Source organism: Balearica regulorum, chromosome 19 (genome assembly GCF_011004875.1).
Source record: "Balearica regulorum gibbericeps isolate bBalReg1 chromosome 19, bBalReg1.pri, whole genome shotgun sequence".
NCBI lineage: Eukaryota > Metazoa > Chordata > Aves > Gruiformes > Gruidae > Balearica > Balearica regulorum.
Window position 1 is genome coordinate 12258270 of NC_046202.1, and position 27984 is coordinate 12286253.

The 27984-nt window shown below is 40.3% G+C and overlaps 1 protein-coding gene across 1 annotated transcript; it reads left to right on the forward strand.

Moving 5' to 3' along the window:
- The first annotated feature begins 187 nt into the window (after positions 1-187).
- Positions 188-27984, forward strand: HSF5 (heat shock transcription factor 5). The gene is made up of 6 exons (XM_010312953.2): positions 188-728; positions 3480-3842; positions 11914-12011; positions 16247-16768; positions 21481-21643; positions 26035-27984. The coding sequence occupies exons 1-6, from the start codon at positions 188-190 to the stop codon at positions 26100-26102; spliced, it is 1755 nt and encodes a 584-aa protein (XP_010311255.2). The 3' UTR covers positions 26103-27984.

A 27984-nucleotide genomic window follows, 5' to 3' on the forward strand; every position in this document is an offset into this window, starting at 1 on the left:
GCGCGCGGGCCGGCGCTGGGGGCGGGCTGGGGCAGCGTTCGCGCAGCGGCCGTTGGAGCGCGAGCCAAAGACGCCCTTGGATACTCCGCGTCTTGGTTACGACCGCGTCCTTCTGCGCCGGGTCGGTCTGCGGCGGGTCGCTCTGCGCCGGCTCCGTCTTTGCCGCGTCCTTCTGCGCCCTGTCGCTATGGAGGAGCTGCCGCTGCCCCTCACCATCAACCCGAACAACTTCCCGGCCAAGCTGTGGCGGCTGGTGAACAGCCCACGCTTCAGCTCCATCCGCTGGGACACCCGCGGCGAGGGGCTGCTCGTCGACCAGCTGCTCTTCGAGTCTGAGCTGCTGGGCGTGGGGCCCGGCGGTGCTGCCGGGGCAGCTGGTGATGGGGTGGCAGGAGCCGCCGACCTCTTCAAGACCAAGAACTTCACCAGCTTCATCCGCCAGCTCAACCTCTACGGCTTCCGCAAGGTGTTGTTGGGGCCAGCGAGCGACGGTGATGGCAGCGGGTCCGCCGGGCCCCTGCACCACTTCCAGAGCCCCCACTTTCTCCGCGACCGCCCCGACCTCCTTGTCAACCTGAAGCGCCTGACGAGCGCCAACAAGGCAAAGCTGGCGGCCGGCCTGGAGGTGGCCAGCCGCCCACCCAACCGCTTCCAGCGGCTGCTCGGCACGTCGCTGTATGGGAACCCGCTGCTGCCGCCCCCAGCGCTCAGCGAAGCCAACAGGCCAGGTGAGGTGGGGTGAGCCATGCAGGGCCACGGTGGGTTTGAGAAGTGCTAGGTGACAATTAGGACTCCCCTGAGGGAGGAGGGTACCTGTCCTTGCTGGTGGGTGCTCCATTGACCCAGCATAGGAAAACGGTTGTTCTTCATGCAGGTAGATTTGCTGCCAGTGAGCATGGGTAAGGTGGTTCCTGTGTTTCAATCTGCCTGTAGATTATAATACAACCCCTTTTGTGGACTACACTAAGAACACCCTTGCCCCATCTCTCTGGAGCTGGCACAGCTCTACCAGATGAACGTTACTCCTCCTTGCCCATCAGTAGGCATGCTTAATAAGCCCTCATTAAATCTGTGTGAAACATCAGGTCATGTGAAGTGACAACTAGAGCATCCTGTCAGTTTTGTGCAAAGGAGAAAAGACCTGGTAGTAAGATTCTGACAGTTGTCTGCAGAAAAAGAATTACAAGCTAGATAGCTTTTAAAGAGGATTGAATGAGTAGGTGAGAGCTAAACAAACAATAATACTGTTAAAAAGCCCCAGAACATGTTTCACTTCTTTCTAACCCTTCTGGAAAGGATCAGTTTTCCAAGACAAGTCTGAGCTCTTAGAGGTTTATTCCACAAATTCCATATAAACTTGAGAGCATTGTAGTTGATGCTGTGTAAGAAAGATACGAACATCTTGTTTTGCAATGCTCTGAGTCTGACTGAACTGTGAGCTGCTACCAGAAGAGCTGTCCTACTTCCCATTCCCTTGGTCGCACATGAACCATCATCTTCCTTACAGCTGATAGAGCAACTGTGTTGGTTCAGCACAATGATCTGAGGAGAAGACTCGAGCAGCCTTTTTATGGCTGGCTGTCAGGCCCGGGTGGTGCACCATGTGAGTGCAGAGCTGTAAGGCTCGGTGCGGGAGAAATAGCAGGACTGTGCGACCAGGAGAAGGGGAGAAGCTGAGAGTGGGTCTGCTTCCTGCAGCTTCAGCCCGCAGTTAGAACAGAGTAGGGTATTGTGATACTTACTCTCGGTTACTGTTTCAGAGTAGGAATTGTCATCTAATTCATGTGGTGGTTTCTAGGTGTGTGTAACTACACCTGTAATACCAAGAAACAAAATGAAATGTTTCAGAAGGGAAAGAAGTGATTTCAATACGGAGGCTAGGAAGCATTTAAATTGAAGATTTGGTGTTGTTAAGACTAAGATGAGTCATGCCAGACCTCTTCAATGAAATCTGGTCTGACTGATGTAACACAGGCCATTGGTAGAGTAAATCCTAAGAAAGATACAGCCTTTTAATTTTTGGCCTCTGTTTTTATGGGTGCAGTTTTAGAGAGCTTTTGCTTTAGGAGTCTCTGTTTCTAGAAAGACAGAACAAGGAAAACATCATTTTTATATGCAGTCAAGTTCTGACAGGCTGACAATTTACTGTGCGCACTGTACTGACTCTTTAGAGGCATGTCTTTGCTGTAAATGTGAGGTAATTTGATAGATAAAAGATATTTTTGTTTGCGAAGCGTCAATATGTTCCAAATGTCTCGCAACACGTAACTCTGTGTTAAACATCCAGGAACAATTCCTGTAAAGCAACCGGTGCTTCCTAACTTGGCAGCCTGTGGTGCCTTGTTTATGTGTTAAAACTAGATAATCTTAATTTCCCGATCCAAAGGTAAAATATAAACAAAGGAATTCTCATCCTTCTGTTCATTCTCTGTTTGTATATGGTAAAAACATTGAATAGGAAATAAACAGTCCTATACATTAACTCTTACTGAATTTTCAGGACTAGGTGGTATTTATTTAGTGATTCTTAATGATTTAATATGAACTTGCAGAATCATGACTGTTACCCATTTCTCGAATTAGTTCCCATCAGAGGAGTGAAAGAGGTGAATGTGAGGCTTTAAGAAGTCCTTTAGAGCAAGAATTGGGAACTACGGGTCTGAGAAAGCCTGACTTCTAGATAAATCCCGTTAATGTAAACTGTCCTGAAACTTATAATTAGCATGGCACTGTGGAAAACTCACAAGCGCAGTAGTTCCTTTAGGAATTCGATGAGCATAGGCGTTCTCAGTGTTACCATCAGTGTTTCAACAAAGTCACCAAAAGCCCTAATAAAAATTGGGCTGTCATGGTATAAGAGCAAATACCATTTCATGAAATAATGACTGAGAGAGGAAACTAAGAGAAGAAGAAATGGAATATCTAGGAAATAACAAAATGGCAAAGTTTGGGATATTTTAGTCTAAACTGAACTAGTTGAGCTGACTGGAAAAAAGTTGGCTTTGAATTTTTTTTCTTGACAAATTAAATGATTTGTCATAAAGTACTTTCAAAGTCATTTGGAGGATTTTGACCTTGCCATTCCCTTAGCTTTCTATGATGTCAGCACTGGAGTTTGGTAAAGTCTTGCTTTATGATTTATGATTTTTTTTTTAAAGTATTGTCTGAGTTAATACACAATCCTTTCTAAATTACTTTGGTTTAGTAAGTTACTACACATTTTGATTTATAGTATGTTTCTAAATACTGATAACTTGTTTAAGGAGATTGAATGCTACATAGACAATGGTGTGTTGCACTGCAGCAGTTACTGTATGTTCGGGTGTAAGAATACAGTCTGTTTCTGGATTAAGTATATTGGAGCAAAGGTGGTCTTCCCAGATAACGTTGTAGAGCCTGGGCTCATCATGTTGCCTTTCATTGCCTGTGATAACTCCTTTCCTTAACACTTGTTTCACTTTATTTTGTACCCACTGCAGGACTGGTGACTGTAGGACAGTTTCGTCAACCTTATCATCAAGATGGTATCTATCCTTACGTGTCAACCTCATCCCAGAACCATGGCACTTTACCCGCAAACAGTTTAGATCAGACTCCAGTCTCTTCCAGGACATGGCAGGGTTCTTTTGGGTTGCTTCCAGGACATGCAGCTTCCCCAGTTTTTCCACATAAAGAGGTTACCTTTCCATCACTCAAGAGGTTTCCAACAGAGGTCACGTACACAGTCCTGCCTGCTGCCTCTCTGCCAATTCTGCAAGGGTCTCAAACCAATGCCGCTTTCCTTCCAAAAAACAGCAGCAACGCATCTTCAATGCCGTACTCACAAGCCAATTGTCCAACAGGTATGAAAAAAATTTTTGCACTTGCTTTTCAAAAAGATATTGAAGAGTGATACTTTTAAATATTTTTCTATAATGCTCTGTCATGCGTATATCTCAAGTGAGAATTAGACAGAAAATGTAAAGTCTAAAAGGAAGAGAGACCTTTAAAGCAAAAAGATTTTCTGTTTGGTATTGCTGTCCTTCCTCCAGATTTTGAGCATCCCCTGGTGATTTTCCAGATTGCCTCTCTATTGAGGTTAAAGGGCAAGGAGAAAAACATTTGTCCACAGCTAGTCAGTGTTAGGCTAACTTTCATATCTTTTTTCAATTAAACAAGACTAGGACAATGATACTAAAGCATTGAGACCTTGTTGAAAAGTAGTATACTAGTCCTTGGTCTCATGTTTTCCCAGGTTAAGTTTTAGAAGTCAAAGATCAGTCAAAAGTATTGTGTAAAATATTTCATTCCACTCATACTATTTTCATATCTTAATTTTTTTTTCTTGCTTAGCTTCTTTAAGTGGGTTTTTTTTAATGCACTGAAGACTAGAAAGTACAAAAGTCTTAACTACTTACTTTTGTCTGAAGTATTTCTGCTAAAATTTTCAGTCTCACTTAAATGTTTTTATTCTTCAGAAGAGAAGTTGAAGCAAATTATTGTTCTTTTCCTTGCTCTTACCTTGAATTGAAAAAATTATGTCATAGGTTATTTTGGGGGGGGGGTCATAACATTTTTTAAATTTTCCTAAAACTTCTGAAACTCAGAACATAGTGACTCCTTCCTTCAACAAACTAAAGCTCAGTTGTTATTGTTTCCTTCCTGCCTTGGCAGCTGCACCTTCACTAAGGTAGACATCCCTGTCTAGAAATCCTACACGTAGTGGCTGCTTTCTCCAAGTACAGAGCAGAATCTTCACATCTTTTGTTTGTGGCTTCTGAGACCTCTGCGGAGAACGTTTCAGACAATATTCACTAGTTTCCATAATACCATTTTTTATCAAGGAAAGATTCTGAGGATTGTGAGGAGCTAGCCATCTCTTGTGGACACTCTTAAATGTTTAAGAGACAGGCAACTTTTGCCAGATGCTCCTTGCCCTGTGTTACAGAGATACTGAGGTGGCTAGTGCCTGCACTACAAGCTGCAAACTGTTAAGTCTCCTCCAATAAGCAGAGTGTCCTGAGAATCCTAGAATGGGTTGGATTGGAAGAGACCTTAGAGATCATCTAGTTCCAACCCCCCTGCCAAGGACCGGGACACCTTCCACTAGGTTGAGGTTGCTCAAAGCCTAATCCCGAATATCTGCTTAAGGTGGAAGATGGTCCCTACTTCATGTTTCTAGTGGTTACAAAGCATATCCTGGAATTCATCTTACTGAATTTTAGATGTCTGTATCTCACCAGTCCCCCAGACCTCATCTATAGTCAAGGGAAGGAGATGGGCATCTCTGTGGTACGATTTGTGTAGCTTGGTTTGTAATTTGTCTTGGAGTGAGCTTACTCATGTCCTGGAAGTATCTATTTTGCAGTACTGACTGTAGTGGAGTTGAGGGAGACTAGCGTAGATTTAGACATGAATATGTAGATCTCTATAACTGGATGACGCTAGTCTCTCTCACTGGAGTTATAAAAGTTTAAAGAATAAATTGGGTATGTTGTATAGATAAATCTTCCAGGCAGGAGGTGGGGGGGGGAGAGCATGATGAAAGCATACCAGATTTTGTAAGGACAAAAATTAAGGTGTAATTCAGACTAAAATAGAGAAACGTATGGAATCTGAGACTTTTGAAAACTCCAGTGAATTAATTAGTACTTCTGAGAAGGTAAGTTTGACATTTCACTAGAAAGCATTATAAATCTTTTAATTTTCACTGTGACTTAGGACTGTCTCAGTGTTTTTAGTTCTGTTCCTGTGTATCTCTTAATCTCTCCACTATCCTTTCTTCTGTATATTATAACATACAGAATGCCGAAAGCTTATTTCTTCATATGTCCACATGAAAAAGTCTGCTTTCCTTCATCTTGAGAGCACAGAAGCAAGATTAGCTTATTTGGAAAGTGATAGTTAATCTTAAACTACATATTTCATAAGTGAGGGAACTAAAGAATGTATGTTCAATCTTATTCTTGTCTCTTCATTTCACTTTTGAAGTCCCATTAAATTAAATCAAAGTAGAACTTTGTCATAAGATTTCTTTTTATGTATATTCAAACTTGTTTGTTAACTGCAGTGACAAAAAGATTTCCCTGTTTTTTCATTATGATTCTTATTGAAAAGGCAGTAAACGAAAAGATGCTCATTTGGATCTTTTTTCCTGCTAGCATTAGATCATAATTATTGTAAGAATTTAGTTCTGTTTGCTTTCAACTATCTGCAAAACCTTTGATAGTACTAGGATCACATCAAAGAAATGTAGTGAAGCTTTATTATCAGAGTGCGTCCTAATAATGAAAAATCAGTCAAGGAGACTGTGAGAAATGTTAGTTATTGGTGTCACCTGACATGGCAGGTCCAATTGTGCCTTTCAAATACATCTGTGGCTGTAGGGTTCATTTACATATGATAACCTTTCTGGTGAGTGGTAGCTTAGGAGTAGTCATGTTATTCTGAATGATACACCCTCTGTTAAGATAAATAATTTTCTTTGTACATAAGGCTTAAAATACCCATATATGTTGGTCAAAAGGGGAATCTTTAAATAAATAAGCAGCTGAAAACATACCTGTTTTAACACACCATAAATAGCACCATATTTTCCCTTGAGAAAAGCAGACTAGATGCATTAGTAATGCACTTGTAAAACTAGTAGTAGGATTCATCTTGCCAAAGATTCATCTGAATGTATAATAGTTAGTTGTATATGCCTGGGCTTGTCATCTAGATTACATATATAGCCAGCAGAGAGAAACAGGCACCTCCCAGAGGTTGAGTCATTCCAACTTTCTTAGACGTATGCCTTTGGAAGACAATTCATTTCTTTCTCATGAGCCTGTTTCTTCATTGACTGTGCAGAGAGTCGACAACTGCTAGAAATCTGAGTCTGTGTAGGAGTAAGGCACTCAATCCCACCTAGATGTATAACTTCAAACAATGTTCTCTTTCCCATTTTCCCTTAATGAAGAGACCTCGGGTATCATCCTCATTTTCATCAGTCTTTTGATTGGTAAAGGATCAGAGCTTGCACAGTTTTGTATTCAGGCCCATTCCGATGTGTTCATTGATCTGGCAGAAACAGGCACAGCTGCATTCCCTAATTCCCTGCACAGCTTTGAGTACTGTTGACCCAGTTGTCTGATGAGTAACTAGCTTCTCATAGGCATAACTTTTGGACTTGATGTGGTAAGTTCACACTGAAAAGATGGTCTTAAGGTTCTTCCTTGGTATTTCACATGTAGCGCGTGCTTGAGTAGAACGGAAGATGCTGGAGAGTGTCAGTCTCATCCCCTTTGGCCCAGCTTAGCTGATAAGAATGCTTATTAATTAATGTCTTGAATCCATAGAGATGGTACGTGTGTTCCTTTGATTTCCAACAGATCTTTGGAGAAATGGTGGTGGCTGTTCCAGCTTGGGAAAGATCTGTGGCTGATCATCTTGGGTTTGCATTTACTTTTGGGCTTTCAGCTTTCTTGAGTTTGTGTGTAGTATTGGAACCTGTGAAAAACACGCAGTACAAACATATACACATCGAACTGTAAGAATGGAGCTTTTTGATGTTCTTAGATTTTATTTATATTTAGGTTCTAACTTCCAGATATATTTGGGAAGATATATCTTTGCTAAAACTATGGCTAAGCTCAAGCGTATCCGTCTGTATCTATGCTACTGTATTAAACTTTGCCAGGAAAAGTGCCTGGGTGTTTTGATCAGCTCAATCATTAGACTGTTAGCCTGGTTAGCGCTCTCCCCCAAAAGTGCTGTGCTTAGTTCAGTGGTTGACGTGGGCTTGGGACCGTTCCCAACAGACTGTTTGGATGTGGCGGTTTTGACTTGGAAGACTAAGGGATTTTAATAGGATTAACAAATTCCGTGCCAGAGCCTGGATGTGGATGCCTTTGGTTTACTGATCGAGCTGTAGCCTTTGTGTCTTCAGCAAAGATTATGATTGATTTGTTCTTCTCTACTGAAACATTGAGAGCCTGCAAAACAATATTGTCTCAAGAGGAAGGAGAGGTATATAAAAATGTGATGTTAATTTCATGTGCTTATTTTTATACAATTCATCCAATTTTTCTAGTGTTGAGAATACAGGATTTAGTGAGTGCCTCAGTAATTCCCTAGTGAATAGTTCTCTGCTGTGGAGATAAGAATACTACCCTGGATCAGCCCAGATGTCCATATAGCTCATCATTTCCTCCTACAGTAACGCCCAGGGAGGAGTGCAGGAGCAGAGCAAGCATGGACTGATGCTTTTCCAAAATACTCCCAACAGTGTGGGCTCAGGGAATTGATAAACCATAACACGAGTTGTATTTTGTAGCCTTTGGTGGATTTCCCTTCCAGGAGCTGGTCTGTTTCTCCCAACCAACGCAGGCTTGTGGCACACACAACATCTCTGATGAGGCCTTCATTTCACAGCTAATTGCATTTTGTGCGGAGAGCCACCTTATCTTGTCTCTTTTGACCCTACCACGTATTCATTAAATCTCCATTTGGTTTTTGTGTGAACGTGTGTATATCCATGTCCCTCTCACTGCACCATTCATAATTTTAAATATTTCTATCTTGGCTCCTTCAGTTGCATTTTCCGTGGAATGAGGAATCCTGCCGCACTTAGCTGTTCCTTCATCTGTTCTGTACATCATCCGTGTTGCCTTCCCCGTAACCTGTTATTTTCTTGTTGAAATGTAGAGTCCAAAAATATACATGGTGATCAAAGTATGAGTGAATCATGAATTTACACTGTGAAGTAATATCATTCTATTTCATTCTCAGTTCCCTTTTTCTATTATTTCCTAACAATCTGATTGTTTCATTTATGACTTTGGAGGTCTTTTTGATAGCTGCTGAGTGTCAAGCCAACATCTTCCTGAAACTATCTACTATAATACCAAGATCTAGTTCCTGATGATTGATTGACAACTAAGAGCCCATCATTTTCTGTGTGAAATTAGTTTATTTTTCCTAAATGCAGAGCTTTGTCTGGTGAGTGGTAACTTTGGAAAACTCATAAGGCAGTGGGGTTTTTTTCACATCTTCATAGCTGACTGATCTTTTCTGACATGAATAACCCGGTATTATCAGCAAGCATCGCCTCACTGCTCACTCACTCCATTTTTAAAGTATTGTATTAAAATGATGAGCAGCATGAGTTCCAGTGCAGGTCCTTGGGAACCTCAGCAGGTGACCTCACTCTTGTCTTCTGTGTTGTATCTTTAAAACAGATTATTTTTTAAATGTGCAGCCTTCCTTTTCATGCTGCTGTTGCTCACTTTTTGTAAGAGTTTCTGATGATCACTTTGTTAAAAGCTTTTGTGAAATCTAAATATCATATCAGCAAGATCAGATCATGTCTGTTTACCTACTGGAGGCCTTTCAAGAGGGCAATGAAGGGTGACTTCTCTTAAACAAAAAGAAGTCTTGTTGACTCCTCCCCATTATAGATTATCTAGTGTCAACTAATTCTCTATTCTATTGTATTGCCTTCTGATTTTTCTTATTGAACTGTCAGATTTATGACTTGTATTTGCTCATAATTTGTTGTTAACATGCTTCTAAATAACTTCCTTTAAATGTATTGATTTCTTTCCCTGATTTCTTTGCAACCCCTTTGGATATCCAAAGATATTTTCAGTATGTTTAAAATATGGTCATTTGACTTCTGTACAAGAACATTTCTGATGCAGAGTGTTCAGTCCTTTCCTTGTTCTGTGAACTGTGCTCTTCATTGATCTCTGCTTGTTCTCAGGGGTTGGCTATAGCCCCGCTGACAGCGGTTCCATTTCCATTAATCAGTGTTCATATTCTGCATATTGTGTCCTAAAGCATGTGTGTGAAGTTTTCCATCCATAGCTTGTATGGGCAGAAGTACGTCTCTCTTTTGGCAGAAACTGAATCTATTTTGAGGCTGATCCATCTTGTTTGATAGAAGAGGCTGTATCTTTTTCTTCATTTATTCAGTATTCATTTATTCTGTAAGATGCCATTCATCCTTGTCTCCTTAGTATTCAAATGAGATCCTTGTTCACTGTCAGTTATTTCATAACAGCCGGTGACAGAATGTGCTTTAGCTAGTAATTTCTTCTGGGTATGACTAGATTAACTATACCTTGGACAAAAGAGCTTAGAAATTTCTTTTCTTCAATTAACAGGGTAGGACAAAAGCTTGTGAGTGAAACAGGTATGTTTGGTGAATCTTGATTCAATTGGAAGATGTGAAGTATTATAAATGAATCAACACCTTCACCTTTGATAACACTGCCCATCAGTAGATGCTTTCTTCAGTGTTGTTTAAAAAGCTGTTTGGATATATGATGACTCTCCTTTTGTGACTATGGGTGATAAGTGGTACTTATCTAAAATTGGCCTCCATCTTACGGGGGATTTGCTTCTTAACTGACTACCATTAAGACTATGTCTGTGTCTCCCGTGGTGTTTCCACAGATGCAGTTGTTCTTGCTATTAGATCAGTCACTGCCATAGCCTATGAGCTGGCAAAAGAAAAGATCTTGTGAGAGCAAACCATTCTTTTTATGCAACATTCTGCATTTCAGAACCATTCAGAGTCAGTCATCAGTCTGGACTGCTACACTTATTTTTGTTCTCCTCACTTTGATTTACAAACATTAAAATTTGTTTGATTAACAAGTTGCTTTTGCTAAAAGCTCTACTTACTGTAAGAATGCTGTCATTTGTATTTTACTTGTAGCTTTTTATAGCTTGTGATCTGGACTTAATGTTTTGCATTTACCTGGGATTTCACAAGCACTTTTTCCCTTCAGGTCTTTCCTTTTCTTTTCTTAGAAAACAGGTTCTTTGTAATATGTGTTTGATTTTCCTTAGAATCACTCTAGCAGGTTACCAGAAATTTCTCCTTTGTCATTGTTCTCTTGCATTGTTTTTACAATAGCCCTTCAAAAGTTTTCTTTGGTGGTTTTCTTGGGTTTGTAAATGTACTTTGGAGTTTCAGTTGAGTGAAACCCAGATATTGTTTAGGTTTTTTGCAATATCCAGAACTGTAATATGTTCAGAGGTCATAGAATGTTCTTCTGAAAGATGTCCAGATTTCATCATAAAGTTACCTAGAATTAGCTTTTGAAGTCACATGAGTCATACACATATCTCACGCTTCTTTAGAAGGATGCCCACTAGCTCTTTCTGTGTTGCTTAGCTCCCGTGTTTGTTGCTCCAAACTGCACAACAATTCAGCAACATCATATTAAACAGGGCCATGGGTATAGGTATTAAAAACCTGTACTGGTTATCATAACAACTGTCTCATGTGAAATCCAGTGTAAGTGTCAAGCATTGCAAATAAATCGATCTGATCTGTTTGCCATCTCAAGTTATACTTATTACATTTACTGATTACGAACGTTGGACTAAATTTGATTTCGTTGAGGATTTCTCTCTCTCTCAGAATGATTACAGATTTTAAAGATTATCTGTCCTGCAAAGAATGCCTTCACTTTTAAATTATCTCTGTGTGTCACCAAAAAATAATACCTGCAGAATACTACCTCATTGACAAAGTTGCTTTTTAGAATAAAATCACTGTTTAATTTCAGAGTGTATGTGTGTGTGTGTATAAACATGCAGACTCTTCCTATGTGAATCCACTTTGTGATATGTTGTGATGAGAAAGTCAAGCAGCCAAATCAAAAAGGTGATATCAAGATACAAAAGACTCTGATTATGAAGTTTCTATGTGTGTATATCAATTTTACAGTATATATATTTTACATATGCACACATATATTAGAATAAATATTTTTAAGATGAAGAAATCAGTCTTAAAATCACTTGGGAGGTAATAATACATTTCTGGAATTCAGCTTACTGTGTGAATATTGAAATGTTTAATTAAAGCAAGCAATAGAACTCTGCATACCAAACACAAATTCTAGAAGTGTGATAACTGTGTTTGAATTCTTGCAGCTGCACTGCAGCATTGTTCACCACCTGCCCACATAGATCCTCTGACCAGCTATGCTAGTCCTGCAGCTTCGACGTACACCCAGTGCAGCTTTTTCCAGGTGAGTGTAGCATACTGAAACTGGGTGAAAGCAGAGGAGACCATATGAATGAACTGTAGGTTTATGGATTTCTGGAGTGAAGGATATAAATTGGAAAATTCATCTGCTTGAGGAAGCGACAGTAATGTGGTTTACACATATCTATTCAATACAATCAAAGAATCACTGAACATCAGTCACGTAGTTTTGTAATTCAAGTTAGGTTTCAGGGGAGCAGCATAGTGGGTGTCTTCATCAGTGGAGTGTTTTTTCTGTATAATTTTTTTGCCTGACTTCACCAGAATAATTCATTTTAGTTAATGAGTCCACGTTTATGTTTTAAGAATGTCCCTGCCTGGACAAAAAGAGATTCTTTAATATTATTAAAATACTGGGAAACAGCTCCACTTTTTTTTGTCCCAGACAGCTTTCTGGAGTCCTGAGTTTGATTTGATGAATGAGAAAAACTAAGGTGACTTTTGGAATTGGCCCCACCTCAGAGATGTCTTATTAAAGATAACTACAGTACTTAATGTACATGCTTTATATAATTCTGGTGGAAACTGCACCTTATTTGGAGGGCCTGGCTTGTCAAATATCAAAAGATCTGAAGTACAAATGCAAGGGCTTACTTTTCTATTACAGTGTAATGCGTATACTTTTTTTTTTTTCCTCACAGAGGTACAAGCAAAGCAAGTTATGCTTATGTGTGTTGAAAAAGGGTTCACCTACCCAAGCTTGATCATCCAGTTTTCTGTCTTGCAAATATCAACCTTTGTCTTTTATTCATGATTTTTTTTAATATAAACTTATCCAAGATGGCCAGGTTATGGCCAGGATAACATGTTGGTGTAAGGATATAAATAGCCAACAGCCACAGTCATGCCATTGATACTCCGGTATTTATTTTTCACACAGTGCATCTTTGTCATCTCACTTTCATCATGAGTTTCTTTTTCATCCAGGACATGAGGATCGGTCTGAATGATGGAAGTCACCATCAAATAACTTATCTCCGAAGGCTGAGATCAATGTTTGGGATAGCAAATCATTCCAAAGGAGTCGTCAAGGGTGGTGGTGTGGCTGGATTGAAAGATAATATAAAGACACTGTCCAAAGGGTCTAGTAAAAATCAGTTGTTTGGAGAAGCAAGTCTATGGGCAGTGTGTGGAGTCAAAAGAGATTTAGGCCACTTACTAGTGGTGGCTTTGATAATGCAACTCTGTCAGGGAACTCCCAGTCAAAAGCTGCTGGTGCATCTGGGCAGAGGCTGCTGGAAAGTAAAGCTCCGTGTGAGCCGCTCAGAGGCAAGCAGTGGCGTAAATCTGTCCTACCAGGTCAGTAACTGGCTGTTTCTGAGCAGGATTATGCAAAAGTCATACAGAATGGATCAACAAGGCCAGTAAGTAAATGTCTGCCTCCAGAAAAATGTCTGCTCTCCAGAAAAAGCTGCAGAGAATTACTGCATGGAACAGCAAGGGGATATAGCTGGTTCTACCCAGACATAGTGGCTGATTAGAGTATATCTCTAGTCAGGTCTCTGAAATCAAAGTTTCAGAGATTTGTATTACGCTCTCGTCACAATTAGTTACAAATGGGGAGCTCAGGTACAGCTTCATACTCCAGTTGGGTTCTCCTGAAGTGGGGTGTAGATCAGTGTGATGAATCAGTATCCGTGGATAGGAATCAGTCTTGTGAGAGAAAGCTCCTGCTGTCTTCTGCAACAGCAGTTCTACCAACTCATAACCATTCAGGCAGTGTTTCCCTGCTGCTTTATCATAGGTGTGAACCGAGGCTACGTACTGGATTTTAGTGATTTTTTTTTTAAACTAGCAGCCTGGCTATTTGATTGTAGCTATTAGCATTGTTATTAAGCTGACAGTATTTCCTTGTGGAACTGGTAAAAGGTAACTGGAAATGGAAGAAATAAATGTGAGAGAAAAAAGAAGAAAAACTGTCCTGACTTTAAAAGCAGTCCTGAGGAGTTTGCTTTTATTTGTAATAAGAAAGATAATCAGCCATGTTATTTCAAAATGAAATTGAATCCGAACTACTTTTGAATGATTGTCCAAACACTCAAGCCAGATTGTTTTAGTCCTAGCAGTCCCTGAAAAGGCGTGGTTGTGCTTTACTTCTTGCATATGCTGTGCTAATCTTAGAAGTGAAATGCCCATCTTCCATCTTCCCTTTCACCACTTTTGCTAAATTAGACCATTTTTCCTCTTGAGTTTAAATGACTGGCAAACTATTAGTCTTTTGAATCCTGACTTCTCCATCTTTTATCACTTTTCATTGTTTCATTGCTGCCACCCTCCCATCCTTGTCTGTCACATCTTCTCTACATAAACTGAAAGGATTTAAGTTGTATCTTTGTGGGGGTGCTTTCTCCTATTGGAAAGGCGTATGAGATCCTGTAGTTCATCCAAGAAGACGATATGTGTTACAAACGCTTCAAGCTGAGGTCCCCTAAGAAGAGGCAGAAGAAGTTGCAGTGTGGGTTTGTTGGTTTGTTTGTTTGTTTGTTTGTTTGTTTGTTTTTCACAGGGATGATCTCATCCCTGGACAGTTGACTTGGTAATCCAGATCTTACTTAAAATCCTGGCTACTTAAGACAGTAAACAAGCAATTCAACAAAAGTGAAACACCTTGTTGATATTTAAAAAAATACAACTGAAAAAATATTAAATGAAAGGGCCTATGTTTAAACCTATATCATAATATAAAGGTGGCTTGCCTTTAATGAAAAGACTTTGCTTAACCTACATTTCTCAAATTCCAGGTTTTATCTTCCCCTCCCTTTCCCCCAACCCGCCACGGTTTATGGCTATCTGCAGACTGGCACATCTACATGAATCCACAACATGACTTGACTTCCTACACCCAGAGGAAGGGATCTCATCTCTTTGTGGTATTTCCTTCAGGCACTTCTGATGTTCATGCTGCTGGGAGACCAAGTCCTTCACTGGCATTTGATCTGATATGGCTTTCCTAGTAGGTGATTCTGTGGCTTCCTGTTTTCTTAATTTATTCATCTATGGAAGTAGCTTTTTATTAACCATTACCTCAGCTTGAAGGTCTGAGGATAATCAAGCACTAAGGACTAATCCTTCATACTAGATCTCTTCTAAAATAAGATTGTATTTTAAATATACCTGAGTTTCTGTTCAACATCATTATATGGCTTGTATTTGTCAGAAGAAATTACCCTTCCAGTGTCCTTTAACTCTGAGTCATCTCCAGAAGAAATAGCAGTACAGACACTGACTGTTAAAATGTGATATATCATTTCACTTGAGGAGGACTTGCTGCTTTTGAAAAACTCTTCATTGTCTTCTTTCTGCTTTAAACATTCTTTGATTTGTGTTAGTTCTACTAAAAAAATTATCATTGGATTGCTGACTGTGTCCTGTCATCTTGTGACGTCATTGCAGTGAAATATTTCAGTATCTTTCAGATGGCAAAGGCAGCCTCTACAGGTTCTCCCAGAAGTGTTTCTGACCTGAAGATCTATAGGGCTTTTATACACATTTGTGTAGACTTTGAGTTGTGCATTTGTGGGACGCTGTGTCGTGCCAGGAGTGTCCAGATGTGAGGCTGTGACAGGGCAGTTCTACAGTTACTTGTTTTCATAGGTATCCGAACTCCCATTCAGTTTGGTACTGGAGCATCCCTGGGAATCACCCCTTGTGTGGATGCGTATATAGACAATCACTTGAAGAGGAAAAAGATATTATTGGTAAGTAACTGAGTTCCTCAAGTCGTGTTGTCCATATGCACATTTACAGCATACGTACCTTTTTCTCTTGCTTAAAAATCTTGTGGTTTGTGCTGTTTTTATACGCTACAGGAATGTTTGAGTTTTAGAAGAGCTGAAGGCGGGGAGATTTGGTCTATTATTTTCTATCACATATGTGGTGTGCGAAGGGTCATACTAAGACTAGAAGTCTCTGGTTTGAATGCTTGGGTGCAAGGGTATGCAGACAACACATCTGAAGGAGTACACAGCTACTCTTAAGTAACCTTCCCTTCTCTCCAGGATAGACAGTGAATAGAAGAAAGCAAGCGTGTCAAGAGTAAGGTGGTTAATGAAAACCAGGACAAAGTAGTAGGTAGTAGAAAATAACAGACAATCTTTCAAGCTTTTGGATAAACAAATGCTTCAGTTCAGGTTCACTTCCAAAGCCTCACAGAACCAGTACACATCCTGTCACTGTAATGTTTTGTTATACAAGTTCACTCTATTTTGTCTCTTCCAGAGTCCTCCAATGCAGTCACCTTATGCAGCTGAATTTCTGCCCCCTAACTTGCCTTGTAATACATCTGATGAAAATGTGAAGCCAGATTTAAATCTTGAAGCTGCGTTTCAGATTGTTGATGAGATGCATTTGTCACCCGAAGATGGACTGGTGAAAGCGGAACCTGTGGAGATCCAGTATTCAACCTCTCAGTCTAACGGAAGTCAGCCACTGCAGGTTAATAGTGAGAATAGTGATACACCTTTGATGGAAGAAAGCCAGCTGGAATATCTTACTCCTGTAGTTTCAGACTTATCATTTATGGTGGAAGCAGATCAAGCAGTAATTTGTTCTCCATCACAGCCTGCTGAATTTCTTTGTGCTACCCATACCACTGTGCCTGTAGAAAGTGCTGCTGCTGAAATAGTGCAAGAATCTGTGACCACACAGGAAGGGTGTGAAAAACTGCAAGAACAACCACATCACTGCCCAACTCAACCCTCTGTAATGTTTGCTCTGGAAGGACCATTCATTCCAGAGCAGGTAAGTGGTAAAGGAAGATAAAAACCTGTCTTTTGTGAGATAACTATATTCAGTGGTAATGGTAGGGTCTGGACTTATGGCTTTTCAATACTCTTCCCTGCCTAAGAACTAAATGCTTCTTTAATTAAGGCTTTAAGGGACAGTGAAGGGTTTGCTTGGTAAGGCAAGAATTAAAAAAGAAGAGGGAATGAAAAAGTATCCCACGTTAATGACCATAAGAGGGGTTGGCCAAGTTAGGGTGCTCATTTGCATGGGAAAAAAACAGAGTGCAGGTGTATTCATGGTGATGAAGTAGAAACTTTTTTTAGGTTATAACATGCTATCTTTAATCTTAAATAAAAAAGACTATTTTGAGAATTGCCACTGAAGGCAAAGCTTTTTGTTTAAAATGTAGATAAATGGTTAGATTGTTATTGATAAACAGTTATTGAGTTTCTGTTTTCTTTGGAAAGCATAATTTATTGACATTTGAATAGTATAAAGCATCTTCATTTGTTTATACTTTGTGGTGTCTGACAAGTTGTAATTGTACTTCATTTTACCTGTGCCTGATCTTCCCTGTATACGAAACTGTAAGTCTCGTGTGCGATGAGGGGCATTCTAGATGTTACTCTGTTAAGGCAGCAAATGTGTGCTATACTTTTTTTGTTTTGGAAACAATGTAAAAGCCAGAAATTGACTGCATGCGTTCCTGCTGCATGAGACCTACCTTGCATGTAGGCACACAAAATTTCATTTTTTTCTATGTGTTGAAGCTACTGTTCCATTGTGCTATTAGCATCTTGATGCGTTCAGTAAAGTTTATAGCTTGGAAATCCTCAGCTGGTGCAAACTTGATTGTTCTTAGTGATCTTCCTCTTGGGTATCTTTACAGAGAGAGAGGTATATTCTGATCAAGCCTCTGCAAAACTCAAGCCTAGACTAGACTGTTCTGCTCAGTGTACTGTGTAGAGAAGAGTACGTCCTTGTGCTACTGCCTGCAGAGTTGGCAGCACTCCTTAATGCCTGTCCACTCGTTATGTTAAGTGTTGACTGCACTTTAAACATTGTCAGTTTTGACAACTTTTGAAATGCATTTTTAGCAGTATATGTATCCGTTGTTGAAGGCCTTTGGAGGTTGTGGTCCAAACTCCCTTGTACTCCTGTCAGGCGTCTACGTAGTTTGCTGTCTTCCTTATCCCTGAATCTGGAAGCCACCTGAGGCTTTCAGTAGCTGTCAGTGCCACGTAATTCAGAGCAGGCTTGTGACAGAGTAGCGGCTGTGCACACAGAAGACAGTTTTACTCCTCCGTGTACCAGCCCAGGAGGAGCAAATTCCTCCAGTGTTAATACAAGAACATCAAAACAGCTCTGCTGGGTCAGGTCAAAGGTCCATCTTGCCCAGTGTCAAGTCTCGGGACAATAGCTGTAATCTGATACTCAGGGAAGAGCAAGAACAAGGCGTGGAAATAGAACAGGGCATTCCTCCTTAAATTTTCCAACTACTTTCCACTGGAGAAGTTGGAATGATACCATGTACTTAATCTTAGGTTTCTCTTCCATGGACTGAAGTCAGCCCTTGAAGCCATGTCAATTTTAGCATTCAGTATCCTTTGACCAAATAGATACTTTGCTCACCATCTATTGCACGCAGAGCTTCCTTTTGTTCCTTTTGAGCACGGCTGTTACGAGCTTCATGTGATGCTCCCTGGTTGCTGTCTCCGAAGAGACATTCAGCTGTCATCCCTGCCACTTCCTGCATGTCACTTGGGATTTTACAGATCTCTTATCACAGCCGCCTCAGTCGACTTTTTCCCCGACCATACAGCCCTGCTGTGGTTTCCTCCGCACAGCAGCTGCTCTGCACCTCTGGTTAGCTTTGGGTTTGTTCTCAACTCTTTCCATTTCTTCTACATCCGTTTTTGAAATGAAGAGAGCGTTGAAGTTGTGGGAAAACTATCCCTTTTTACAGTGGCACAAAGGTGTTTGCTGGTTTGTTCTCTATTTCTTTCACAGTATTTCATAGCATTTACTTGCTCTTGTGACAGCTACTGAGCCTTCAACTGTCCTCCTCGTAGAACTAACAATTTAGTAGAAACCTGTTTTATTCTGCTTTCCTGATTTCCTAAAAGATAGCAAATTAAAGAGCAATTCTTTACATGAAAAAAGTTAGTACAGTTAGTTCAGATCCAGCATTGTCCTCTAAGCCTCAGTGTATTCCAGTCCTAGACTTTTACAGGTTTTGGCCTTTAATGGGCATATTTTCTTCCACTCCTACTTATAAGAAATATTTTATTTTCTTCTTAAAGTGGAAATACAACATTTCTGTAATGCTTGATCGAGAGGAATTTGCCTCCTGTTTTGTTCATTCTCCTTGGCAGTATACCTATCTTGCTTTCTTTGGTGAAGGTTAATCCAGCAAACCCCATTCATGTGAATTGTTAATTTTAGTACCTTAGCTTCTCATCATGGTTCCAGCTGGGTATATGTATAGTCCGGTTGCTATCTTGTAAGTCACGTAACCTGTGAGATACAGCGGATTCGGCATTTTTCAATAATTAAATTGAAAAGGCAAAACTTTCACATCCGTCAGCTTTGGTAGCTTGCTTTGATTCTCTGCCAAACAACATTTGGGACTCTGAAATTGCAGCAGTACTAGGCCTGAGTGAAGAGTCTCTCCACAGATGTGGTAAATCCATGGCCAGAAGCATGTTCACTTAAAAAAACAAGCAAAAAAATGAGATAACTTGAGAATCAGATTTGTATGGATAGGCCGATCCTATTAGGATGAAAATCTTATTATTGCCTTTTTTATATTAGATTACTGAAGAGTTGGTGTGTAAGATCCTATAAACACAGTGATAAAAAGGAATCTGAAAGGGGTACTGAGCGGTACCATTGCTCTTCAGTTTCCACACACACACAACTGTATGGTTTAAAATTAGACACAGCATTGCAAGCACAGGTTCACCAGTGAGGGGGAAATGAAATTCCCCCAGTTTGCTGGCCCCGTGCGTCCCTGCGCAGCCCAGGGTGTCGTTGGCGTTACGGGGCACTGCAGCATCCCCACGTCCTTTGTAGAAGAACTCCTAGTCACCATGTAGGATAGTAATAATGTCTTAATAACAGTTATCCCAATATGCATTTGTTTTTTGTTTATCAAACAATGCATTTCTACATCCCCCTGTCTGATATTGCTCTTCAGTTCATAGTGTATCTATTTTTCTCTCTTTTTTTTTTTAATAATGAAATTTGTAGAATTGTTTCTGGAACAGTTGTCCTGTGGAGTATGCAAATGAGGATGCTTGATTGAGAAATCTTCCCTTCTCTCACTAGTTGGTTAAGGCTGCTTACTAATTTTTCTAGAACTTACTATTATGTAAATGTCACCAGGAACGGAGAGGTTTAGATCATCACTCAGGAAATTTGGATTCCAGCGGGTGAAGGCAGTGAACTACAGTCCTCCTTCCTTCTCTTGGTTGTTGTGCCGAGGAAGGAGTTGAGGTTCAGGTGTTAGACAAAAGGCGTTGCTGGCCACATGGTTCCACTTGTTAACAATACTAATGCAATGCACACAGGCAGCTCATTTCAAAGAACAAACGCTCCAGTAAGGTGGCTATCTAGCAAGTACAGGAGGCACGTTGGGGGAAATAGCTCTCCCTGGGGTATTCAGTTACTGTATTCGCACAGGCCTTCCTTTTTAAATATGATTGTACAACTTTTTGACAAAGAATGTGTATGTATTTCTATTAATATGCATACACATTGCCTTTTATATATTTAACATTGAGTTACAACAGGCACAAGGCGGAGAGTGTGATTTTTGGAATGACTAATATCTTATTACCAAGTGTGATGACCTTTTATCTTCTGCAAACTCACACATACCAGTTTTCAAAAGCTTTTTTTCCTTAATAGAAAGAAATGTTGCAGGCTCTGAACAATCATTCATCTTTAGGATATTGATTGATAGGATATTTGCACAAGAGATGAATATTTAGAATAAGTGATAGTAAGAACACTTTTCTAAAGGTAAACTCGAAGTGCTTAACGTTAGGCCTTTACTTCCTCAGTGGAACAGAAACATTCATTTCTATGAAATAGAAACTATAGAAATATTTGGCTTTTTTTTTTTTTTCAAATCTACAGATTTTTGCCACATGATCATGGAAATATACCCGTTCAGTAAATGGTTGCCTGCAAAATACATATGGAGCAGCAGCAGAGGGCTCCAAAAAGCAAGCAACACGTTATAATTTAATGTCTTAACAATTGGGTGGGGTGGGGTGAGATTTCCAACCAGAAATGTGCAGCTTGCATGCGTAGTTTTGCATCACACAGCTCTGTCAAGTTGTTTGAGCTAGATCTGTCATTACTAATACATGTGCTGGTAACTATGAGTGCACCTGGATTTCTTCTAGCTTATTTCTTATAGCTAGTATGATAACAAAGCTCAGACTGTGAGGACATGTACCCTAACTTTATATATTCTAGTTTTCTGATTTCATGTTGTGCTTAGTATGATATTTTTTAAGAGGTTGCATTTCAGTTTGGCAACTTTAATTCTGAGTTAAAACACTTATTAAGTAAATCATCTAGGCAGTGTTCACAACTTGTTAGATACCCTTTTGGAGTGAGGAAGAATAGTAATTATTTTCTCCCTAAAATGATTACAATAAAATATTGAGTGATCTTTGTTTTTTGTGGTTTTTGTGTTTGTTTTTTTTTTTAAGGAGAATACTAGTGTGAAATATGAATTCAGTATGTCAGAGATAGAAGAGAGACAATTCACTGCAGGAACTGAGCCTGTGAACAAACCTGTAGAAGAGATGAATTCATCTGTAATACCTGGATGCAGGAAAAGACGACACAGTTCACACGACGACAAGTCCCTTGGTAAGAAGAGATTCTACATTTATTTTTTTTTTAGAGATTACTGAGACAGCTACTCTGAAACTAACTAACTGCTACAGAAAGGGGAGATCAGAATAGTTTAGTTACTGTCTGCAGTGTAAGTACTTGATTGCGCCTGCAGTTAAAATACTACACTGATACAACCTCTTAGTGTACTTACCAACACACTTACATAGATATGCTTACGCTAATTACTCTTATGTGGAAAAGGGTATAAATTATATTAGTAAATAAAACCTGAAGTTCTGGGAGTTGTGTCAGAAATCCGGATGTCACAATATTGGGATGAAGTCCGTAGATACGTTTGCTCGAGGGTGATGGTGCAATGAGATGATTATTGAAGTAACAGGGGAAAAAACCACCAAACTGATGAAGTTAGTGTAGAAGTCCAAACTTTTTGTCTCAGATCACTAAATAAATTTTGTACCGGGCTGCTGATACATATGCTGAAATACATGCAAAAAACATGCAGCCGGACATCTGAGGCCAAACAATTCAGAAATCTAGTAACTAAAGGGAAAACCTAAATGTCCGCAGATTAGTGAGACATAAGAGGACACAAAGAGTATTTGGGATCCGTTCTAGAGGAAAAGTTGGTGCAGCCTCCAAGTCTCATAAGAAGCTATTACCCTCACAGCTGTTCATCAAAGAGCTGATTGCAGAATTTGAAGAGCTGTTGCTCACTTCAAAGGGTAGTTTCTAGATTCCAGATAATGATGCTAGTTAATAATTCAGCTCATAACGCCCATCAGTTTCAAACATTTAAGTAAGGAATAAAGTCTTCTTGTCAGGAAGCTGAGAAGAAAGGCTGGATGCCTTCTTGAAAGAAGACAGGCTTTTGTTTAAAACACAGAATTGAGATTTCTTGTTCAATTATTTCCTGGTATCATGGATAATTAGCAAACTTTTCATATCTAAAGCACAACATTTGCTTAACATGCCAGTTGTAAAGTTATGTACAGGAACATTTTGGAAAGCATTTCCATGGGATTGTTCCACAGAGATGAAACACTGTTAGACTAATGTTAATTAGCAACAATTAGCGTAGAGTCTACTCTCTGGGAAATGTGATAGTCATCCAGGTCTACGTTTCCGCTGTTGTACCTCTTAGGCTTGGCGTACGTGTAGAGGGTAGAGGCCCAGCACACCTGGGCCAAACACGATCAGGCTCAAGTTGGCCCAAAATAAACTGGGCACATGATACGAGCCTCGAAGCTGCACAGTCCATCTCCTGCATTTCAGCTGTAAGCCTGAAGCAGACGGGTTTAAATATAAGCTGACTTCTGTTGCTCTGACTACATGGGTTTCTGCCAGTATCTCCTTTCCTTTGGAAACAACTTCTTCCTTAATCTTTCTGTGCTAAAATATTGCATCATGAAAATTTCCAGGTGTTTCTTCACAACTTAACTTACCCTCTGAAAGTGATTGAGTCCTGTCCATCTTCCTCTTTTCCTTTGGGTACTCATTTGTGAGTTTTCTGTGCCTGCACTTTGGTATGTGCCCTGCTATTTGTTCCATCTGTTTGAGTAGGCTGCTGACACAATTCACTTCTCTTTGTGGTGACACCAAGTTCTAGATACCACACAGCGAGAGCCGACATAACGTGGTACCAAAGGCCACTGCGATGAAGGTGGAAGGAAAAGTCATTTCTGTGACCTGGAGCAGCTCTGGGTCAAAACCAAGGTGATAATCTGTACAAATGAGCCAAGAATCAGACCCTCCTTTGTGAGGAAGGTGTTACTCTCTTTTGAGGAACTAGACCAGATTTCTTTGGCTTTTTGCAGCTATCTTGTAGCAAGAGAGACAGCTCTTGTCTTACTAAAATGCAGTCCCCAGGATTTCTCTCCACAGCTGCCAGCCCATCTCTGCAACACTGTAAATCAGTGAAATAGGTTATCTGTTTTCTTCAAATGCAAAACAATATACTTAACCAACTTTCTCAGCTAAATTCTAGTTTAGCAGTTTTAAGGACATCCTGCCAACCAGATGGCCAAGGTGAAGGGTCTCTCTAGTCCATTGTCCTGTCTCCAACAGCATCCTTGGCATTTTTCTACTATTAAGTAGAAAAGGCCTCGGTAAACTTTTCTTCAATTAATTTTTCTAGTCACTTTTCAAAGCCATGCAAACATTTAGCATCCCCTGTGGTTTTTGTAAGTTAATGTCATTAACATACCCTCCTCCTTGTTTGTTTTGAATGCAAGTGTTTACTTTAACCATACCTTTACTCCTCATGCTCTAATTGTCTTTGTACCTGACAATTTGGCAGAGGGACCCCATTTTCTTTGGTAGCAGCAGGAGAAGAACTATTTGTGAGTCCTCCTGGGAGTCAGAGGCTGCAACAGAGGGTGCAGAACTTAATTCAGCACTAAGATACATCATTGCAAACGAGCATAGGCTGTGTTATCTGTTCCCTTCCCGCTCTTTTTCTTGAGAGACAGTGGGTATGGCTCTCTAGTTCCGGGCGTGTTTATCACACTGAGCTGTGAGGGATAGCTCACCTTTCAGGGACTGCTTTTTTCAGTCCCAGGCTCACTCTTAGGACATAGTTTGAAGGTGCTGTTGATGCATCTTCTTGCTCTGCTACTTTCTAGTTGAGCTCATCTATAAAATGGGATTTTTGGAATAAATTTGTCTGCTTATGTTGGCAGCATCCACACTTGCAAGAGGAGTTCTTTAGGACTTCAGGAATGATCTCTGTAAATTCTTCATGTATCCTTCCCCATCTCCTGTGCATTGTACTCCACAGGTACACTCGGCTAGTGAATGTAGCTGTACTGGATCTAATATCTGTGGTTTGTGCCTCCTCTTCTAAAAGAGTATGTAAGAAAGTCCAGATTCTGATTGCAGAAATTTTTGTTTGCAGCCCTTCTTTCTGGCAATAGGGATCTCAGAGTGGACCAGGTGGAATTTGTTACTTCTGGATTTAAGCATTTAAGCTGATACTGATACATTAAGGAAAAAGCTTTCTTTCTCAGTGACTGGTCATCTATTTTTTGTGAGTTGTTTAGTCCTTCAAATAATCTGGCAACTTCCTCTAATATTTTTTTTGCTGCAGGAACACAGACATAATTCTGAGATGCTACTGACTCATACGAGTCCATCATTATCATGCTGCCAGGTGCCCTAGACATTTACCACCCATTCCCATGCCACTACCGTTGTGTCACTGTGCATTCCCTCTCTTTCACTGCAAGCTAAATAGATTCATAGGTGCAATTGCGAAGGGCGAATCTTCATTCAGGCAAGGTCTCCCATGCTATGATGTGTTCACTTGAACTGTTTCCTACATCTTCCAGACAAAAATAATTTCATTTAGTTCATTAGTGTTCCTAACAGGTCACAGTGAGACCTCTCTCCTACAAAGTGTTCAGAGCTAATGCGGGGACAGGCCTGGCCCTGAGGTCTTCAACATCTCCTGTCTGAAGCCCAGAGTGAAGTTGCTCTCAGGAGTTTGAACTGCAGCTTCTTGCTCCAGCTCAGTTGCCATTACCTTTACTTCATTATATATGCAGTGAAGGACTTTCAAACTACCTGTCCTGGCAGTCTGCTATTTCGGATGAGTGGATGTTAGACACTGTCTCCAAGCTTGACATAATTCCGAGTCGCACTGTTACTAGCTCCCTTATTTCTCCATCCGTCTGTGTTTTCAAGATTTGTTCCCAGCAGAGTCTGCTTTGGCAGGAGGCGAATCTCAGAAAGTGCAGAACTGGTGCCTGTTGGGCAGGAACTTTGTAGTACAGAAAAAGAACAAGGGCTGGAGTACTTTTCCTAAGATATGAACGTGTCTGTTCAGAGATTAAAGTTCACATGGGTGACATTCGCAGTGGCAGTGCTGTTGGGACTGTATCGGGGTACTTGATGTGCAAGATCTGGCCATACAGTGGAAGTATTTCCATTTTGCTGCGGATCAAGCTAATTTTCAAAAGAGGAGTCTCTTGTTTGTCCCATCCGTGATGCCACAAGTTTTCTCTAGGATCTTGGCACCAGCTATGGCGTACTTTGAGGCAGTTGTGAATAGATGAAGGTATATGTCACAAGCAGAATGGGCATTTCTGTGGGTCCTGCCAGGGTTTTACAGTAATTAACATTTGGCAGTTGGTATCCATGGTAGTGAGTGCACATATAGATAGTAATATATCTGGAAGAACGGGAGCGCTTTTCTTATAGTTAGTTTTGTTGTTGTTTTGTATTCACAGTTTTGCAAAATTAGAGTAATTCCTATTCTTTAAAGAGTAGGCCTCAAATTCTCAAGTTACAGTCTGCCTTTCAGGCCATATTTTATAGCACCTGATAGAAGTACAATTGCTCTGCACGCTGCCAAGTGAAACATATACAAGGACTGATATTTACTAAGTATTCCCTTTTCTTCCTAGATCTCCATCTGCTGATAGATACAGCTTGCAAGCGGGAGTACCATCCCAAGGAAGAAACAAGAGAGTGAGAAGTGGGTGACAAGTATGTGAAAATGTGCAGCAGCTGCCAGCTGGGTTCCCTTGTCGACTCCAGCGGCAGCGCTTCGCACACAACGGACACTTCGGATCATTTCAGCTGTGTTTTTTAAAAAAAACCCTCTCTTTTTTTGCTCTCGTTTTAACTTTGTAGGTTATTAGTTGCTCTTACACTTCTGCCTTTATATTTTCTATCTGTTAAGTTATAAAGTAACTAGTGGTTAGAGTATTTAATACGAAGTAATTACTTAGCTGTTTGTATTCTTTAGATATGAAAAGTCTGAACTTTCTGTAAACAGGAAGCCTTAAAGCCTTTTTTCAAAACTTTCTTAACTGGGAAGCCAATTGTTTTTAGTGCTGTATTTAGAAGCTTTTTATTTAACATCGTTGGAAGCTACAGTATCCTCAGCATAGATGGTGTTTGGTGCTCTCACTATCTTTGGTTGAAGTCATACTGTGGCCCTTCACTGGGAATTGTGTACGAAACAAAAGCATAGGAAAGTCACAAGATTCTGGGGCTGAATGGGTCAGGGATTTCAGGAGAGGAGCTATAGGAAAGATGAGCTAATTTTCTAAGTGATTAACCAGGAACTGCTCTTCCTTCCTAAACCAACGCTCTGTTTCAGCAGCAAGTGTATCTTTTCTGGTGGGTATCCATTACATAGGACAGCTGCTGATCTTTTACATTAATGGGGAATTCTTCTGTTTTAATAATTCTCTTTTTCTAACGGTATCTATAATAATAAGGTATTTGTAGTTTTAGTACTTTGTTTTAAATAGGTCTTTAAATGATATTTTTAACTTTTTAAATATGGTTGTCTTTATATTGATTGTAGATCTTAAGTTTTTAATAGCTATGCATTTGTATTTGTATAAGGATAAAGGGGACACATTCTATATTTATGTTGTTAGGAAAATACATGTAGAAGAGCACGTAAAATAGAAATTTAATTGCATGTTGATACTTCTATTATAATTAATTAGAGCCAGCCCTGAGCAAAGCACACAAGAAAGGAGCAGAGAGAATTTACCATTTCCCCCTCAGTTACACCCTCCAGAGCTCTGTGTAGCTTCCAGCTGTGGTCAGGAGCCCTAAGCCAACACTGAGCTGTAGGATGAACTGAGGTGAAACCTTTAGTTATTCACCAGCAGTCCAAACCAGACACAGGCAATCTGAGGATGCTTTTAGGTAGGGTGAGCGGCAGTGTTACCGTACTGACTGACCTCGGATTTGTCGCTCTATTATCTGTTAGGCTAGGCGCTTGCGTTCGACTCCTTCTCCTCAAATGAAACAACATGGAAAGCATTTCTAAATGAATGAGAGAGTTCAGGTAGTTGAAAGGAAAAGGCGTTTGATGACATTGCTGCAGCTTTGTCACCAGAGTTTGGTTTTGTGCTGCCCAGCTGATGTGGCTTGAGACCACTGGACGACGTGCATGGAAGCAGTGGACGGTCCGTGCATCCTGTGGTAGTTTGTGCCGTTGGTAGGAGCAGGGCTTGAGGGCATCGGTCTAGCCATCCTGGCTCCAAGGTGTAAGGAGAGGGAGATCTCGGGAATTCAGCCTTCACAAACTAGAGCTGCCGCTTCTTTAGGTGAAATAAAACACAAAGTGAACTTCGTAGGTTACCTTTCTTGCTCCTGGTTACCACCAAAAGATTGGATACTTTTAGAGATTTAAGTTAGGTGAGCCTTAGTGTTGTAATGCTTTATGATTCTAAAGACAAATGATGAAATCTTAGTATTAAAATTTTTTAATATGCTAATTTTAAAAGGTTATAGAGCTGGATCTCCTGCAGTACAGCAACTTTCTGAATACACATGCATGTAAACTCTATTTATTCTTAACCAACTCACTGACATACTGTGGGCGCAGG